General features: G+C 46.0%; 1 protein-coding gene across 1 annotated transcript; it reads left to right on the top strand.

Annotated features, from left to right (window-relative positions):
- Positions 1-3,031: 3,031 nt before the first annotated feature.
- Positions 3,032-13,952, top strand: LOC309517817 (keratin, type I cytoskeletal 19-like). The gene is made up of 8 exons (XM_082197388.1): positions 3,032-3,551; positions 6,365-6,447; positions 7,206-7,362; positions 8,434-8,595; positions 9,664-9,789; positions 9,973-10,193; positions 11,605-11,636; positions 13,644-13,952. Exons 1-8 carry the CDS (start codon positions 3,153-3,155, stop codon positions 13,739-13,741), a joined length of 1,278 nt encoding a protein of 425 aa, XP_082053514.1. The 5' UTR covers positions 3,032-3,152; the 3' UTR covers positions 13,742-13,952.
- Positions 13,953-16,925: the final 2,973 nt, after the last annotated feature.

The following is a 16,925-nucleotide window of genomic DNA, read 5'->3' as shown; positions in this document are numbered from 1 at the left end:
TGGCACCCAAGGGATGTCCCCCACATAGTTCCGGGCAAAGACCTGGTTTCCTGGGACAAATGACCGTGGTGCGTTGGCACAGCCTGGGGGTTCAGCCACAGCAAAGTCTGGGTGTAACCGGTCGAGCGGTGACCTGAGGCGGCGGCCCATAAGCAGTTCAGCAGGACTCCTCCCTGTGGCCGCATGAGGGGTGATGTGTTGCACGAACAAGTATTCGGCGACCCGCTCATGCCAGTCTCCCCGGTCCAGGCGCGCCAGTGCCTCTTTTGTCGAGCGCACCATTCTTTCCGCTTGCCCGTTGCTGGATGGATGAAAAGGTGCCGTTAGGGCATGGCGGATGCCCAGTCCCAAAAGATACTGCTCAAATGTGCCTGACGTGAACTGCGGTCCGTTGTCAGAGACAAGGACATCAGGACACCCATGCGTTGCAAACAGGCCTCGCAGCACCCGGATGACAGCTTCGGTAGTGGTGGAGGGCATCAGGGCGACCTCCAGCCATTTGGAATAGGCGTCCACCACTACCATAAAGGTACGGCCGTGAAAGGGGCCAGCCAGATCGATGTGCACCCTCGACCAGGGTGTCTTTGGCGTCTCCCAGGTGTGTCCCTTAGCTGCCGGTGGTGCAGGCCTCGACTCTTGGCACGCTTGACAGGCGGACACCCAGGCAGTGATGGCATCGTCCATATTAGGCCACCAGACGTAACACCGAGCCAACGCCTTCATTTTGACAATTCCCGGGTGGCCAACGTGCAGAGCCTCCAGGACGCGCTGACGGAGTCCCTGGGGAATCACGACGCGGTCTCCCCACAGCAGACAGCCGCGATGAGCTGAGAGTTCATGTTGTCTGGTTGCGAAGGGCTGGAACTCCGATGCAAAAGGCCCTTGTGGCCACCCCCTCCACACCCAGTTGAGCGATCCTGGGCAGACGCGGAGGCCACAGTGGCAGCCGATACAGGCGCTGCCGGAAGATCCTCAATCAGAAGGATCCATCAGGGCATCGTCTAAGTCTCGGAACTCACAGTGCATTGCAGCCTGTCGCAGGGCGGTGGTGTAGTTGTTGATTGACTCCCCCTCTACCTGGTTCCGGTGGTAGAACGCATGGCGGGCAGCAATCTTGGACGGCTTCGGTGCGTAGTGGTTGCGGAGCTTCTCTTGGATCGTGTCCCATGGTGTTGCCTGGACTGCTTCAGGCGCAACCAATGCTCGGGCCGTCTCAAACACCTCAGGCCCACAGAGGCTGAGGAATAGGCCCCGCTTCTGATCCGTTGATACTGCTGTCAGCTCGTTGGCTTGGAGGTAGCAGTCGAACCGAGCGAGGTAGGAGTCCCATGATTCAGAGGCTGGCGCAAACGGCGGTAGAGGCACAGGTGAAGCCATGATTCCGATGCCGGCGTGAAGGGCGATGGATGGAACACAGTGCTCTAGCCAGAACAGTCAGCTCTGAATTGGTTCTGCCCAGTGATTTCGCTCAGTGATTTCGCTCTGTGATTCAGCTCAGTTCAGAGGCTGGCCGCATCTGGCTGTGCTCTGATGTCCATCTATCCCACCTTCGTCGCCAGTATTAAGTTGTGGGTTGACATAGCAGCCGGCACAGCGATTCCTTCAAGTAGCTCTTTATTAAGGTAAGCTGGAACAGAACTGACTGCGAACAGCTCAGCCGGCCTGTATTTATAGGCAGCCGGCTGTCAACATTGTAACCACAACAGCCCTGAGTTCCCGCCTAAAATAACTGCCGCGGACCTGAGTGAAAACTATCTACAGACCTGAGTGAAAACTATATACAATATCCCCCTGTTGGCCCAGGGTGAAACTACACTACATAACAGAGAAAGTAAGAGGAGCGCTGCTGGATCCGGCCAGTGGCACATCTAGTTCAGCATCCTGTTCTCACCGTGGTCAAGCAGATGCGTGTGGGAAACAAGAAACTGGGTTTCACCCTCATGAACATGCCCATTGCTAAAACCACTGTGAGGTCGAATTCTGCTTGTTGATAATATTTACACCCTGTGTGCCTGCCTGCCTGCCTGCCTTCTTTCCCTGCAAATAGGTAAAGGTAAAGGGACCCCTGACCGTTAGGTCCAGTCACGGACGACTCTGGGGTCGCGGCACTCATCTCGCTTTATTGGCCAAAGGAGCCGGCGTACAGCTTCCGGGTCATGTGGCCAGCATGACTAAGCCGCTTCTGGCAAACCAGAGCAGCGTACGGAAACACCGCTTACCTAGTTATCTACTTGCACTTTGACGTGCTTTCAAACTGCTAGGCTGGCAGGAGCAGGGACCGAGCAACGGGAGCTCACCCCGTCGCGGGGATTCAAACCGCCAACCTTCTGATCGGCAAGTACTAGGCTCTGTGGTTTAACCCACAGCACCACCCGCGTCACATCCCTGCAAATAGAGCAGAGGAATTTGCTTATTCCTGTGAAATCATAGAATCATAGAGTCCAAAGGGATCTTGAGGGTCATCTAGTCCAACCCCCTGCAAATGCAGGAATCCTGCCCACAGCCATCCCTGGGTGGGTTCAAACCACCAACCTTCTGGTTAGCAGCCAGAAGCACTGACCCACAAAGCAAGGGTGGATTCAGGCAGGAATTCATCATGTTCCAGCTACCTTTTCCCTCCATAGAGAGTAGCTTCCAGCCCTCCCACACATTGACGCTTCCCTTTTGTTAGTTTATCCAGAGGGAAAGGAGCATATTTTACAGGGCTATGGCTGCCTATAGAGTGAGATGGTGCAATAAATCATTCAGAAGGGTGTATCTCTGCTCCAACATAATCACAGAGAAACCCGGATCCCGTGCAGACTTTGGACTGAAGCATAGGTGAATTGTTGATTAAACATTGGATTGTTAGTGGTAGATGTCTCTTTTATTGCCCGACGATGGGTTGGGGCAAAATGTTGAGAATGTCAATGCCACCTTAACAGGCTTATCAGCAGAGGTGGAGTTTGACACGGTCAAGCCTCTTTCTTTTACACCAAGTATAAAGGTCTAACAAGTTTGCCCCACTGATCATTTCCTACAGTAGAGTCTCTGAAGCTGGTAGTTCCTTAGCTAAAGAAGAAGAAGAAGAAGAAGAAGAAGAAGAAGAAGAAGAAGAAGAAGAAGAAGAAGAAGAAGAAGAAGAAGCAGCAGCAGCAGCAGCAGCAGCAGCAATGGCTTTCTCTGGCTTTTCCTCTGTTCAGTCTTCTCGACCAAGCCTAGCTGGCTCAATCTACAAATCATCGTCCGTCAAGACATACCGAGCGCCCAGTGTCCATGGAGGAGCTGGTGGGTACGGCACCCGCATCTCCACCGGCACCAGCTATGGTGGTTTGGGTGGTGGCTTTCAGCTTGGTGCTTCCACCGGTGACCTGCTGCTTGCCGGCAGTGGGAAGGCGACAATGCAGAATTTGAACGACCGCTTGGCTGTGTATCTGGAAAAGGTGCGCTCCTTGGAAAAAAGCAATGCTCAGCTTGAAATGCAGATCCGTGAGTGGTATGAGAAGTGCTCCCCTGTTGCTAAGCAAGACTACAGCATGTATTTCAAAACTATTGAAGACCTCCAGAACAAGGTAAGAAGTTGTTCAAATTCTAAGCCGTTGACTGGGTAGTGGTATGAGCCTGTGAAGGGTAGACAGTGTGCCATTTCCTTACATGTGTATATTAATCAAGCCAAAAAGTTCTTTTAACTCAGAGCAGCTCGTGCTGATTTTCTCACAATTATGGCTCTCCTGAATCACCTTTTGCTGGCAGTGCACTGCTTGAGGATATGTGCTAGCCTGGCCCTGACCAAGTGGGTGAGCTATGACCTCATTACACCATGTGAACTAGATAGCACACTTGGTTAGAGCGTGGTGCTGATAACGCCAAGAGTGCGGGTTCGATCCCTGTATGGGACAGTTGCATATCCCTGCATTGCAGGGGGTTGGACTAGACGATCCTCAGGGTCCCATCCAACTCTATGATTCTATGATGTATGATCTCTATGGACTCATGTCATCAGTCATCACATCCAAAGGTCATCCATCCATGGTAGCTGCCCATCAGCCTGTAGGTGTGGCAAAGTGCCCTTCAGTCATGCCCTGCACATTTCCCCGCACAGTGAATAACTTAGGAGGCTCCCCAACAATGCAATGCTTCTTTTTTTATGTATACAACTAAGCGGAACACCAAAATAGAACAGTCCTTCTGCAGAGGCATATTTGACTTTTGTTTTTAAACAATTGTTTGAGCAATTAAGGTCAGTGAGAAAGAGGAGGATTGGTTTGAGAAGATATTGAATTATTTGGGTAGTTTTGAACAATTTGGGGCAATTAAAATGTTAAAAGTTAAATAAACTTTGTGGAGGGAGGAGTGTTAAGGTATATAGAAGTATACATATGGTTGATTTGAATATGTTATTATTGAATATTATTGAATATGTATATTACTCAATATTGTATACCCAATGTGTCAGCCGCCTGGGGGGTTTCACTCTTTGTGTTTTAGTGGGTGGTAAAAATAAAATATTTTTTTAAAAAATTGTTTGAGCAATGAGCACAACTGGGATCAAATAGCACTGTATTGTCTGGGGCATGGAACCACAACTTTGTATCTAGCCAAGTCGTAGTCAGAGCAGACCGACGGAAATCAATGAACTTACATTAGTCATGTCTGCTGATTTTAGTGGGTCTGCTCTGGGTCTGCCTTAGATTAATTCAACCCACCATTTTTATTTCATTGGGAAAGCGCCTTGGCCGTGTTAAGAGACTCTAGTGAAAAAGCAGATCTGTCCCATAATTAGATTAAAATGTCTGCCTGTCAGAAAATATCAAAGCTTCTTGAGAAGGAATCCTCTGTTTTCTCCATGTTATTCACTAAACTTACTACTACTACTACTCCCATGTCGGGGGGGTGCACTTCCCTATTTACTCTTCCCACACCCTACCATGAGTCAATTAAAACCTGTTATAAAATCCCAAATGCTGATGAGAATGGCCTTACGAGTGTGCCATTTAAATCATTCACCCCACCCTCTTTCCTCACCGTTTTGTACCTAATCTAATCTCTACCATAAAGTTGCACCCACAGAAAAGTAAATATGTGGTCGATTGAGACTTGGGAGGTGCCATGTATGGAAGTAGGGAGAAGGGGTAGAGTCCATGATCAGGTCGTAGCTTCTAGATTCGTGATAATTCTCACTGTGTGGTTTTCAAGAGCAAACAAACACTGCGACCAAGCAAAACTTACATGCGGGCACTTGGAATTTTGGGAAGATTTCCATGAGAAGCTGCCCCCAATGTTACGTGCTCCCATTTGAGCAGGCTGGGAATTCTTTTCAAGATTACTGGGAAATGTAAGGCCAAATTTGCTTCAGAACTGCAGCTAATCCCCCCAGGGGGAAATATAGGAATTTAGGAAGCTGCAGGGCTCTTTTTCAGGAGGAAACTCACAGGAACTCAGTCCCGGCACCTCTCAGGTAGGCGCCATTGCCATTCTAAGAGATTAGAGAGGTGTTCATGATGAGAGGTATTTTTCTAGAAAAATAGCACTGGGAAGCTGCCTTATATTGAGTCGGACTATTGGAAACAGCAGCTGACTGGTAGAAGCACTCCAGCGTCTCCTAGCCCTACCTTGAGATGCTGGGTATTGAACCTGCAGATTTTGGCATGTTAAGCATGTGCTCTACTGTTGAGCCTTAGGGATACAGGTGGCGCTGTGGTCTAAACCACTGAGCCTCTTGGGCTTGCTGATCAGTAGGTTGGCAGTTCGAATCCCCGCAATGGAGTGAGCTCCCATCGCTCTGTCCCAGCTTCTGGCAGCCTAGCAGTTTGAAAGCACGCCAGTGCAAGTAGATAAATAGGTACTGCTGCGGCGGGAAGGTTAACAGTGTTTCCGTGCGCTCTGGTTTCTTTCACGGTGTCCTGTTGTGCTAGAAGCAGTTTAGTCATGCTGGCCACATGACCCGGAAAGCTGTCTGTAGACAAACACCGGCTCCCTCAGCCTGAAAGCAAGATGAGCGCCACAACCCCATAGTCGCCTTTGACTGGACTTAACCGTCCAGGGGTCCTTCACCTTACCTTTTACCTTTAACACTGAGCCACATCAATTACCCTAATGAAAGGAAAGCAGAATCAGGCGATAGAGTAGAACAGTCCATGCTGAGTCATGCTAGCTATCTCTCTGCCTAGTGGTAGGGCCCATGTTCTTCATTAGAACATCCTTTTAGAACATCCTTCTCCACTGATCTTCTTCTTTGGGCCTTTGTTTCTCATTATATTGCTGTCTCTTGTCTTTCACTGACCTTCAGTTCTAACTTCCATTGCCTGGAGGTGGTAACTCTTTTAAGTTTCTGAGTTGGTTTGCTGCATGACTAACCCCTCACTTTCTGTTGTCCCCCCCCCAGATTATTGCAGAACGATTGGCCAACACCCAGACTGTATTGGCGATTGACAATACCAAGCTGGCAGCCGATGATTTCCGTGTGAAGTACGTAGGTTAAAAACCAATGAATACATCATGGCAATTCATTAACCTGCACAGTAATATTTCATTACCAATTATCTTACACACACTGCTGTGGGCTTCTCAAAGGAAAAGCAGGAACTATGGGAATGTCTTTCCAGTTCCACAGGTGGCAGGAGTGGAAATTGTAAAATCTGTGAAGATTTTATGCAGTCTACTTTCATTCACTCATTCATTCATTCATTTATTGCTTGTATTTATATGCTGCTTTTCCCTCTAAGGAGCTCAAGGTGTAGTACATGGTTTTCCCCTTCCTCATTTAATCTCAAAAACCCTGTGTGGTAAACTAGGCTGAGATAGGATTGCCATATTTCAAGAAGTAAAAATCCGGGCACAAAAGGGTGTTGAGCTTTTCTTTTTGGAAAAATGCCCCAAAAGTTGCTGATTGGGGGGGGGGGCGGGGAATCACCCATAAGTAAAACCTGGATATTTTGCCGATTATTGAAAATTCCCCCTGGATGGTCACTTCAGCTTTGGAATCTCAGACATGTCCAGGAAAAAACAGACATATGACAACCCTAGAGATCACCATAATCACTGTAGCAATTGTTTGTAAGCATCTACCCAAGAACATTTGAAAAACAAACAAACCCAGAATTCAGGATTCAGCTATCATAAAGAGGTCCATTGCAGTCGTATTGGCCAATGAAATTAACAACTGCTGGGGAATTGGTCCAGTTTGCTAAGAAGGAAGCTGACATGTCTTTTTGAACATCAAACAGATACGAGAATGAGCTGGGTCTCAGACAAAGTGTGGAAAATGACACAGCAGGGTTAGCCAGGCTCATCGATGACTTGACCCTGACTAAGTCTGATCTTGAGCATCAGGTCGAAGGTCTGAAGGAAGAACTGGCTTACCTCAAGAAAAATCACGACGAGGTAAGAAAACATCCCATTAAGCCAAAGAGTTGTGGATTTTTTCAGCTTCAGGTGTCCACAGGACCATCTCTGCCAATAGGCAGAGTGAAGCATTTGCCTCAGGTGACAGATGCTGGTGGATAGCAAGATGTCGGATGGCAGAGCTGGGTGTTCTTGTGCATACACACCCAAACCTGATCTGCCATGCTCAGGTGCAGCAGATTCAATTCTCCAGTTTGGTAAGCTTTTGGACATGGAATGCCAGGAGGAAACCATTTTAGGCAGAAAAATATATTTAGATGGGCCTGCCAGTAGGCCAAAGAGTTTGAGGGAGGATCTAGCAGAGATGTCAGAGAAGACACAATGGGAACAAATTACTTAAATTACTAAGTTGCATGATTTCACCAGAGCAGACAGCGAAGTGAACAACACAAATTTGGGTGGAAGCCGAACTGCAGGGTAATGGAAACAGTGCTGCATGCAGCAGATACAGAACAGAAAATGATGCCTTCCTACATCCATCGGACCGCATTAGTAAGCAGTAGCCAGATCTTGAAAGCCTGTGACTACACAGATGAGGAGCAATCTCATTCGGTTGACTGGTAAAACTTATATATCAGGGCATTTAAGTAGAATAAAGGTAAAGGTACCGCTGACCGTTAGGTCCAGTCGTGACCGACTCTGGGTTGCGGCGCTCATCTCGCCCTATAGGCCAAGGGAACAGGCATACAGCTTCCGGGTCATGTGGCCAGCATGACTAAGCCACTTCTGGCGAACCCGAACCAGAGCAGCGCACAGAAATGCTGTTTATCTTCCCGCCAGAGCGGTACCTATTTATCTACTTGCACTGGCATGCTTTCAAACTGCTAGGTGGGCAGGAGCTGGGACCGAGCAACGGGAGCTCACCCCATCACAGGGATTCGAACCATCAACCTTCTGATTGCCAAGCCCTAAGCTCAGTGGTTTAGACCACAGAGCCACCTGCATCCATAAGTAGAATATGGGAAGCCAAAAAGGACCCTATTCCTTGAATTTGATGCTGGTTTCAATGTTAACTAGCACGGAATAATCATGATCATTTGTCTTTTGCAGGAAAAGGCAAGATTGCAGAAGCAGCTGGGTGGCACCGTGTCAGTCGAGGTGGATGCTGCTCCAGGCATTGATCTGGGCCAGATTATGGACAACATGCGCCAGCAGTATGAAGTCATGGCTGAAAAGAATCGTCAAGAGGCTAAAGACCGTTTTGATAAACAGGTGATGTTTGTAATGATGGTTGTTATGACTAAAGTTTATTATTATGACTAATAATCATTCGCATGGCATTTTACCTGAGAAAACTACTTGACACGCTCCATTTTGTTTATTCATGAAACACTGTGAGGAAATAGGACGTTAAGTCTGCAATCCTGTTCCTACATCCCCAGAACTGAATCCAATAGCATTTACTTATGAGCAGACAAGCGCTGTAATTGTTCCTTTCTGCAAATTCAGGCTAAGAGAGCCTTCCAAAAACCAGCAAAGGCTGGTTTCAAATGGTGCATGTACACATTATAGCAAGTTTGATCTTAAAAGAGGCATTTCCCTCTCTGTGTGAGAGAATGCCCCTCTTGATATTCTGCCTGCTACATATACACATATACATGCACACACAAATATATATGCAATTATTTTAAAAATAACAAAAAATATGCTGCAACTATGGGGCACATCCTTTGTCATTCAGCAGTGTATTTTAGTCTATTCAGCTACACTGTTTATAGATAGATAGATAGATAGATAGATAGATAGATGATAGATAGATATAGATATTCATTTTCCAATTTAAAAAACATTCATATTAATAACAAATCAAACCAAATCTTTCCACATTCAAAAACAAAAACCAATATAGCCAATTATATAGTCCAAATTAATTAATTTCAATGGAACTTCCCATGTTCTGGATTTTAAGAGCTAAATGCTCCTTTCTCTTTCTGCTATCCTCTTTATTACTTCACAGTTTTCCAATCCTGATGTTGACAATCTCCTCTCTCAATCAGTCAGTCACTGGTATAACTCCCTAGCTTGTTTTATTTGACCATTCCGTATTTCTATAATCATGCAGGGGGCTTTTCCCTCATTGTTCCCAGTCTTAATATTTTGAAGCACAGTCCTCCTCCGAAGCCCCCACCTTTTTCTGCTGATTGTTGTTCTAATAGGCTCTGGGCTTCCATCCAAGGTTGAAATTAATTAGCGTATTCAGCTACACTGTTAATCACCCCAACAACGATAACATTTGATTTCTCGCCATTGGATCTCTCTCTCTCCATCTTTGTATTTTAGGTTGAGGAATGGAATATAGAGGTGACCACCACTACGCAACAACTTGAGGGCCATAGAAATGAGGTCACAGAGCGGAGACGTACACTTCAGACCACGGAAATTGAACTCCAATCCCAGCTTAACTTGGTAAAGTTCAAGTGCAGCAATACATTTACTGCTTTCGGTTCATTGCATGACCATTTGGGTTCCTGCCTCTCAGAGCTATGCAAACGCTGGCAATCAGCTGACCACCGCCACAGGTTTTGGGTCACTTGACATTCTAGGCTAGGGAACATCCTCTTGAACTGAACATCTGGTCTCTTCTTCTAGAAAGCGGATCAGGAGAATATCCTGGCGCAAACCGAAGCACGTTACGGAGCCATGTTGGCCCAGATACAGGCTTCCATTGGGAACATCGAGGCCCAGCTGATGCAGCTGCGGAGTGACATGGAGCGCCAGAGCCAGGAGTACAGCAGCCTCTTGGACATCAAGGTCAAGCTAGAGGCAGAGATTGCCACGTATCGCCGCCTGCTGGAAGGGGAAGACAGCAGGTGAGGGATTTGGTCCAAAGGTGCTTACGTTGTGCGAGTCAGCAGACCGCATGTTATGGGATGTGGAGGAAAACAGAGCAGAGTGACTCTGGTATTGCAGATGGCATAATCGTATCGTAAAACCTTTATTGGCATCACATACAACATCCAAAACAAATCAATACAGAATTACCACTTCCCCAGTGGCACAAAACATTTGCTAAAAGAGCAGTCTCCAGGGAGATCAGACGTCTGCAGTGTATTTCAAGGACAAAAAACCAAATAGAGATATTTAGCCACTAACTTGGTGATCTCATGATCATTCCCCAGTAATAGAAAATGTATGACCTCTGACTCTGGTTTCCATTTGGGGATACAGAGTTGATCTAGAAATTGCTGGTGGAGATCAGCATATAGTTTACAATTGAAAACCATATGTGTAAGGGTTTCCACCAGGCGGTCTTCACACGGGCAAGTTCTTTCTCCTTCCACCCTGCCTGAGAACCTTCCCTAAAGGAGAGATGGTATAAGCAATGAGCAGAGAGGAGGAGGAGAGCTTTAAAATGTCTGGTCTGCAAAGCAATACACTGAGCATGCAGAGGCCGTATAGGAAGTCTGCCCATGCAGATGTCAAGCCACTAAAGAGATGCTCTTTCTTGTTGTTCACCTAGAAAGTAATGGGCTGTATTCAGTGGAGTCATTGTGCAAGGGGGACGGCTTTCAATCATGCAACAGAACTTCCCCTTCCCTTATGTCTCTCTCACACAAACACATCTGCTCTGGGGTTTCAAATCGGCAGCTGATGCAGGCAGAGGAGGGAGGGAAAGGAAGTTACATTACACTTGCAGACATGGGACCTAACTGGTATGATGCCCTGGTGTGCTCTCCCCAAGCCAGACAGAAATGAAGAACCCAAATGCAATAAGCAAATGATGAAACTCTTTTAAAAAAGCAAACCTGATCAAGTAAAGATGATCATGGGTCTGGAAACTAAGCCTTATGAGAAGCGCTTGAAGGAGCTGGGTATGTTTAGCCTGGAATGAGGAGGCTGAGAATGATAGCCATCTTCAAATATCTAAAGGGCTGTCACATGGAGAAGGGAGCCTGCTTGTTTTCTCCTGCTCTGGAAGGTAGGACTCGAATCAATGGCTTCAAGCTGCAAGAAAGGAGATTCTGACTAAACATTCAGGAAAAAAAACTTTCTTCAGCAGTGGAACAGTCCACGATTGGGGGTGGACTCTCCTTCCTTGGAGGATTTTAAGCAGAAACCAAATGGCCATCTGTCATTGATGCTCTAGCTGAGATCCCTGCATTGCAGGGGGTTGGACTAGATGACCCTTGGGGTCCCTTCCAACTCTTAGATGCTATGATTTTCTGATTTATAAGACACACTATGTCTGATTAAGTTTTTATTTCATTTTTTTTAAACCAGGACTATTCTTGAAGAACTGGAAGCTGAAAAAGGTATGAGTCTGAATCGCCAACACCCTTCTCTCATTTGTTGAAGGTTTCCCCTGAAAAAAGCATTTCAGAGAGGCCTGGTTGGGATTTTGTTTTCAGAAATCCATTGTGTTCTGGCAGGAGGGTGTTGCACCATTGTTTTAGGGACACAGGAAGCTTATACCGAGTCAGTCCCATTGTTCTATTGAGCTCAGTATTGTCTACACTGACTGGCAGCAGCTATTCAACCCCCTTAGATGCTGGGGATTGAAACTTGGAGCAGATGCTCCTTCCCTGAGTATGACCCTTCCCCTTAGCAGGTAACTGGTTTGCACAGAAAAGGGCTTTCAGGTCTCTTCCAGCATCAGCAATCCACCCATCCGTCCCACGTACGTCAGTGGTACAAGAAGTATTTTAAGCAGCACCCATATAGACTTATGCATGTTCTGCCATGTGACCGGAACCACTTTTCACATTGTTTCGGGTACATTACATCTTTAATTTAGCATTTGGGCCCTATTGGTCAACTCTGATCACAATCTCTTTCAGCCGGCAGTGACTATTGGGGTGGCACATATGGGAATGTTCAGGGTGGCAGGAGAGGATATATTGTTTATTAATATCCTTCCTAACTTGTGCTAGCAAATTCCTTTACTTAGCAAAGTTTACATTCCCCTCCTCTCACACAGCAGAAATCTGGTTGCAGGCTCATTGCTCATTAGAACCCCTTATTATTATGCAATTCAATCTCCCTCGGATTGAATTGTATGTTCCTGGTAAGATCCCCTTTTAAATCCCTCCTAAAAGAATAAAGACACCACAGTCTTATTTATAAGCAATAAAATGAAACTTTCAGGCAGAGCACAGCATGATCCCTGAAGGCAGGCTTCAGGCTTAAAGTTACAAACTTATACTAACAGGTTTACCCCATAAGGAAGATGACCTGGGGGACTGCTTGGCTGGCAGCCAGCAGTTCATTCCAGGAAGTCTGCAGGACAAAAAGGAGGTGGAAAAGAGGGAGAGGGGCAGCATGCCTTGTCCTTTGACCAGGTCTGGAAAGGTCACGCCCACCCACTAGTCACATGCAAGGAAGGATGCTCCCAGGCCAGGAGGAACAGGAAGTTTCGACTGGCTGGATCAAACATTCCCTTGCATGTCCACTCTAGGAAAACAAGGAATGTTGTACTTGACTACTCTCAGTGGATTACATCCACAGCACAGAGAGCAAAGTCCTTCTCATGTCACTAGCAGCACTGCAACCTACCTGGACTGTGTCTGGGGCAGGAGAAGACGGTGGCCAGGTCAGGGCTGCCCAGATGAACAGATGAAGCTCCTGCTGGTGAGGTCCACATAGCCCTGACCTTACCGCTTCCCTGCCCTGTCCCAGCATTTTATTTATATATTTTATTTATTTATTTAAAAATAATCTAGTCCCATCTAGAGAAGCTGCAGCCACATGAGTGGCAGGAGCCCAGTTTCCCCCCACCACACTAGGAAAGCCAGCAGGAAAGTCCCTCCCCATCTCTTCATCCAACCAGTCATTGAAAACACTTATGCAATTCAAGTTTTGTTGCTGTACAAGCAAAGTCCTCCGTGCATCTTATCTGGTCTTGTTTTCCACTCTAACCATCAGCATTAGATTCCTCCTGAACTGGTTCTTACCAGTCTTGTGGTCAGGCTGCATTCTTGCATTGGTGACACTGGCCTCACTGATAATGAGCTTTGCAGAATTTCTACCTCCTGGTCCCTAGCCATAATGCCAAAATGGAATGATTAGGGGGTCTTCCAAGCAAGAAAGGAAAATTTTGCCCACTGATGATGTTATATTATCATTTAAAGCACCCAATGAATTCTAAGCATGCATCTAATCCATATTTTTGGGTGGCCTGGGATAGCTTGGTAGAGCATGAGATTCTTAATCTCAAGGTCGTGGGTTTGAACCCTACATAGGGCAAAACAGTCTTGCACCGCTAGATGACCCTTGCGGTTCTTTCCAATTCTATAATTCTATGATTCTATCTTCCTTTCCAGAAAGGAATAAAGTCCTGAGGATCAAGACTGTGGTTGAAGAGATGGTTGATGGGCAAGTCGTATCATCCAGAACTGACGAGAGGGAACAGAAGATGTAGCCGGTGGCGGAACAATACGCATTTTACATTCTTTGTGTTAAGGCCAAAAAAATAACCTAATTTCAAATCCTGCCTTTCTGAAGACAAAATGATACTTCTCTATAGTTTTAAAAAGGGAACTCAATGATAAAGGAAGCAATGTGCTATTCCTAAAGAATCGATCGACTGTTTCTTCTAATTAAAAAAAAAGTCTGTGTTCATTATGACAAAAGGCTGCAACTGTATGTTTTGTTATTATCTGAAATATACGGTACTCGGAGTCGAGTGTGGATTTCATGCTCTTTATTCAGCTCATAGTAGCGAGGAATGAATGTTTCCCCAAAATATCTGCTTTATATACATTATTTACACAATGGGCTGCACGTGATTGGCTAATTCCTGGATTCTCCTGTGGGCCAATCAGGTTGTGGATTCACTTCCACCTGGAGCTGGATTGGGTGGCTCCTGTGGACCAATCATACTGCTGCATTGTTCTAGGACCAATCCGACTGCTGCATTCTGAATCCTATTGTTCTAGGACCAATCAGACTGCTGCATTTTGGATCCTATTCAACTCAGTACATAACATTATCAGTTTAACCGGTTGAGTTAAAGCACTCCAGCCTGTATCTAGTGATGCCCATGTGAGCACACTTCCACACTTGCAACAGGACTTCTTCCTCTTTGCTTGCGCTCACAAATCTGTTCCATGGGGTTCCGGCCTGGGGGAGTTGGGGGGGCTGCAGATGGAAGGAGGAAGATTCATTCTTCAAGTGGAAGTCTGCTCATGCAGCACTGGGTTCTGCTCTCTGACATCCAGCTTCTTTATCCTAAACCCAGCTCTGTGTGGGACTGAATACTTCCCTTAGGCCAGAGATATGGTCCCTGTGGCGGTCATCCCTCTCCGTTGCCCACAATGGCCGGGAACGATGGCAGAGGGAATTAAACAACAGCAGGCAGGCCACATGTCCCCTGTCCCTGCCCTAGGCAAAACAAGGAATTTTATCCAGGATGGAGATTAGAAATGATCTATCAATTACTGTTCTGCTTTTCATCTTTTCAATCTTAAATCCAGTTCTCCACATTTCTGCAGCAATCTGTGATCATTTAAAAAAATCCTCAAGAAAATTCTTCAGCATATTACTGTCAGTTTCTCTCAATAATCACATTGTTGCGGGCAGTTTTGATTAACACGTTCAGTTTTTGCAAGCAATTTCCCTCAACTGAATGTGCCATTGTGAGTTATTTTTCAGAAATACATGTATTTTTATGGACGCTATTTACAGTACTTTATGCATTTCTGTACACATTGGGAAGCTCACAAGCAGGACATGACGGCAACAGTGCTCTCCCCCCCCCATCTGCACCCCCCACTTGTGTTTTCCAGTGAGTGGCATTAAGAGGCATGACATTTTTGCACTGTAGAGGTAATGGTATTGTAGCTACTACCCATCAAAACAACAACAACAACAACAACAACAACAACAATTTATTATTTATACCCCGCCCATCTGGCTGGGTTTCCCCAGACATTCTGGGCGGCTTCCAACCGAATATTAAAAACAATGCAGCATCAGACATTAAAAACTTCCCTAAACAGAGCCACCTTCAGTTGTTTTTTAAAAGTAAAATAGTTTTTTAAAAGTTTTTATTAACAATTTCAACATAAGAAATTATCACAATATATCATCTTCATCATTCCCCCCCCCCACAATTTTTCCCCTCCCTCTCCCCCATCTTCCCTCAGCTCCTCTCTCTGATTTTTCAGCGCATGCTGTTCTCTGCATATTATAAAATTGTAAAGATCCTTAAATTATCTATCTATTATATTAACAGTCAGTATGTTTGTGTATGTTTATTCAAAGCCAAAAGTAAAATAGTTGTTTATTGCCTTGACATCTGATGGGACGACATTCCACAGGGCGGGTGCCACTACCAAGAAGGCCCTCTGCCTGGTTCCCTGTAACTTCACTTCTCACAGCGAGGGAACCGCCAGAAGGCCCTTGGAGCTGGACCTCAGTGTCAGGGCTGAACGATGGGGGTGAGGCCATTTAGGGCTTTAAAGATCAGCACCAACATTTTGAATTGTGCTCAGAAACGTATTGGGAGCCATCAGCATTTTCCTCCTTCGATTTGTCAAATCCTCTTCTTATTATCGTTTATTACGCATGCTATTTGTTGGTCCTGACCTGCTGATTTTCAGCTGCGTTGAGCATTTCTTTCCATGCTAAGGTAGGATCGAAAGACTATAAGCGAGCAAACAGGTAAATTGACAGCATTTTAATAGCGGCTAACCACACAAAATTGGATGGGATAGAATGCCCCTGTTGCCTTGTCCAGGTTGCACCCAGGGCAGCTGCCCCTGACACCTGCCTCAAACAATACCACTGCTTCCTTATTATCCTCCCAGCTCCTTTTTATCTTTTTGATACATGAAGTAATCCATTGCCTGTCAGCTAACACACATCCCCTTTGGCAAACACGGAGGCCTCCAAAAACAGGAAGATTCTGTTGTTGTTTCCCAACAAAGGATAATATACAAATATATAAAGTCGTCCTTTGGAGAGGGAGAGGGGGGGGGAACTACCCTTCCCGCTTTGATGATCTTGATCCGTGCAAAAGAGCCAAAAAAAACACTCCTCGGTTTCACAGGCATGAGTCACTAGCCAATTCTATGAAAAAGAAGAAGAAGAAAAGAGAAATAATTCTTTTAGATTCTTGACTTCTTGCTCCAATACCATTCATAAGAAATCCCTGTCAAAAACAAACATGCACCACACCTATAAGCCGCAGGGCTTGGGTCCATTGCAAAGTGATAAACTCAAGATGGCATCTCCGACACAATCACTGAGTTTCCTGTATCTGAGTAATGGCTGTAGGGGGGGGGGGTCAGGGCCGAGATCACAGCCTGTAGGCAGTTAATGCTCATCCCCATTGCAGGCCTAATGAAAATCTCCCCTATTACACCCATTGGTAGCAAATAGCACCTTGGGGACAGGGAAATTGCATTGCAACCATTACGGGGGATTAAATCCACTCATCTTACGCCACCCATCCTGATTCCCCCGTTCCTATTATTTAGGGGAAGGAAACGAAACATTATGTTCAAAATACAACACAATTGCTGCATGGGTTGTACTTGGGGGGAAAGGAAGGGTCTATTAAGACAGTCACATTTACACAGGGAAAGAAAAGAAAGATAGTG

The sequence above is a fragment of the Podarcis vaucheri genome (genome assembly GCF_965113315.1).
Source record: "Podarcis vaucheri genome assembly, chromosome: 13".
Classification (NCBI taxonomy): Eukaryota; Metazoa; Chordata; class Lepidosauria; order Squamata; family Lacertidae; genus Podarcis; species Podarcis vaucheri.
Note: the sequence above shows the minus strand (reverse complement) of the source record. Positions and strands in the feature narration are given on the sequence as shown.

Excerpts from the sequence above, each read along its gene's own strand:
- LOC309517817 (XM_082197388.1), top strand. The coding sequence starts at position 3,153 with ATGGCTTTCTCTGGCTTTTCCTCTGTTCAGTCTTCTCGACCAAGCCTA. Across the intron at positions 6,448-7,205 it reads GCCGATGATTTCCGTGTGAA|ATACGAGAATGAGCTGGGTC; the intron begins GTACGTAGGTTA and ends AACATCAAACAG. Across the intron at positions 11,637-13,643 it reads AGAACTGGAAGCTGAAAAAG|AAAGGAATAAAGTCCTGAGG; the intron begins GTATGAGTCTGA and ends CTTCCTTTCCAG.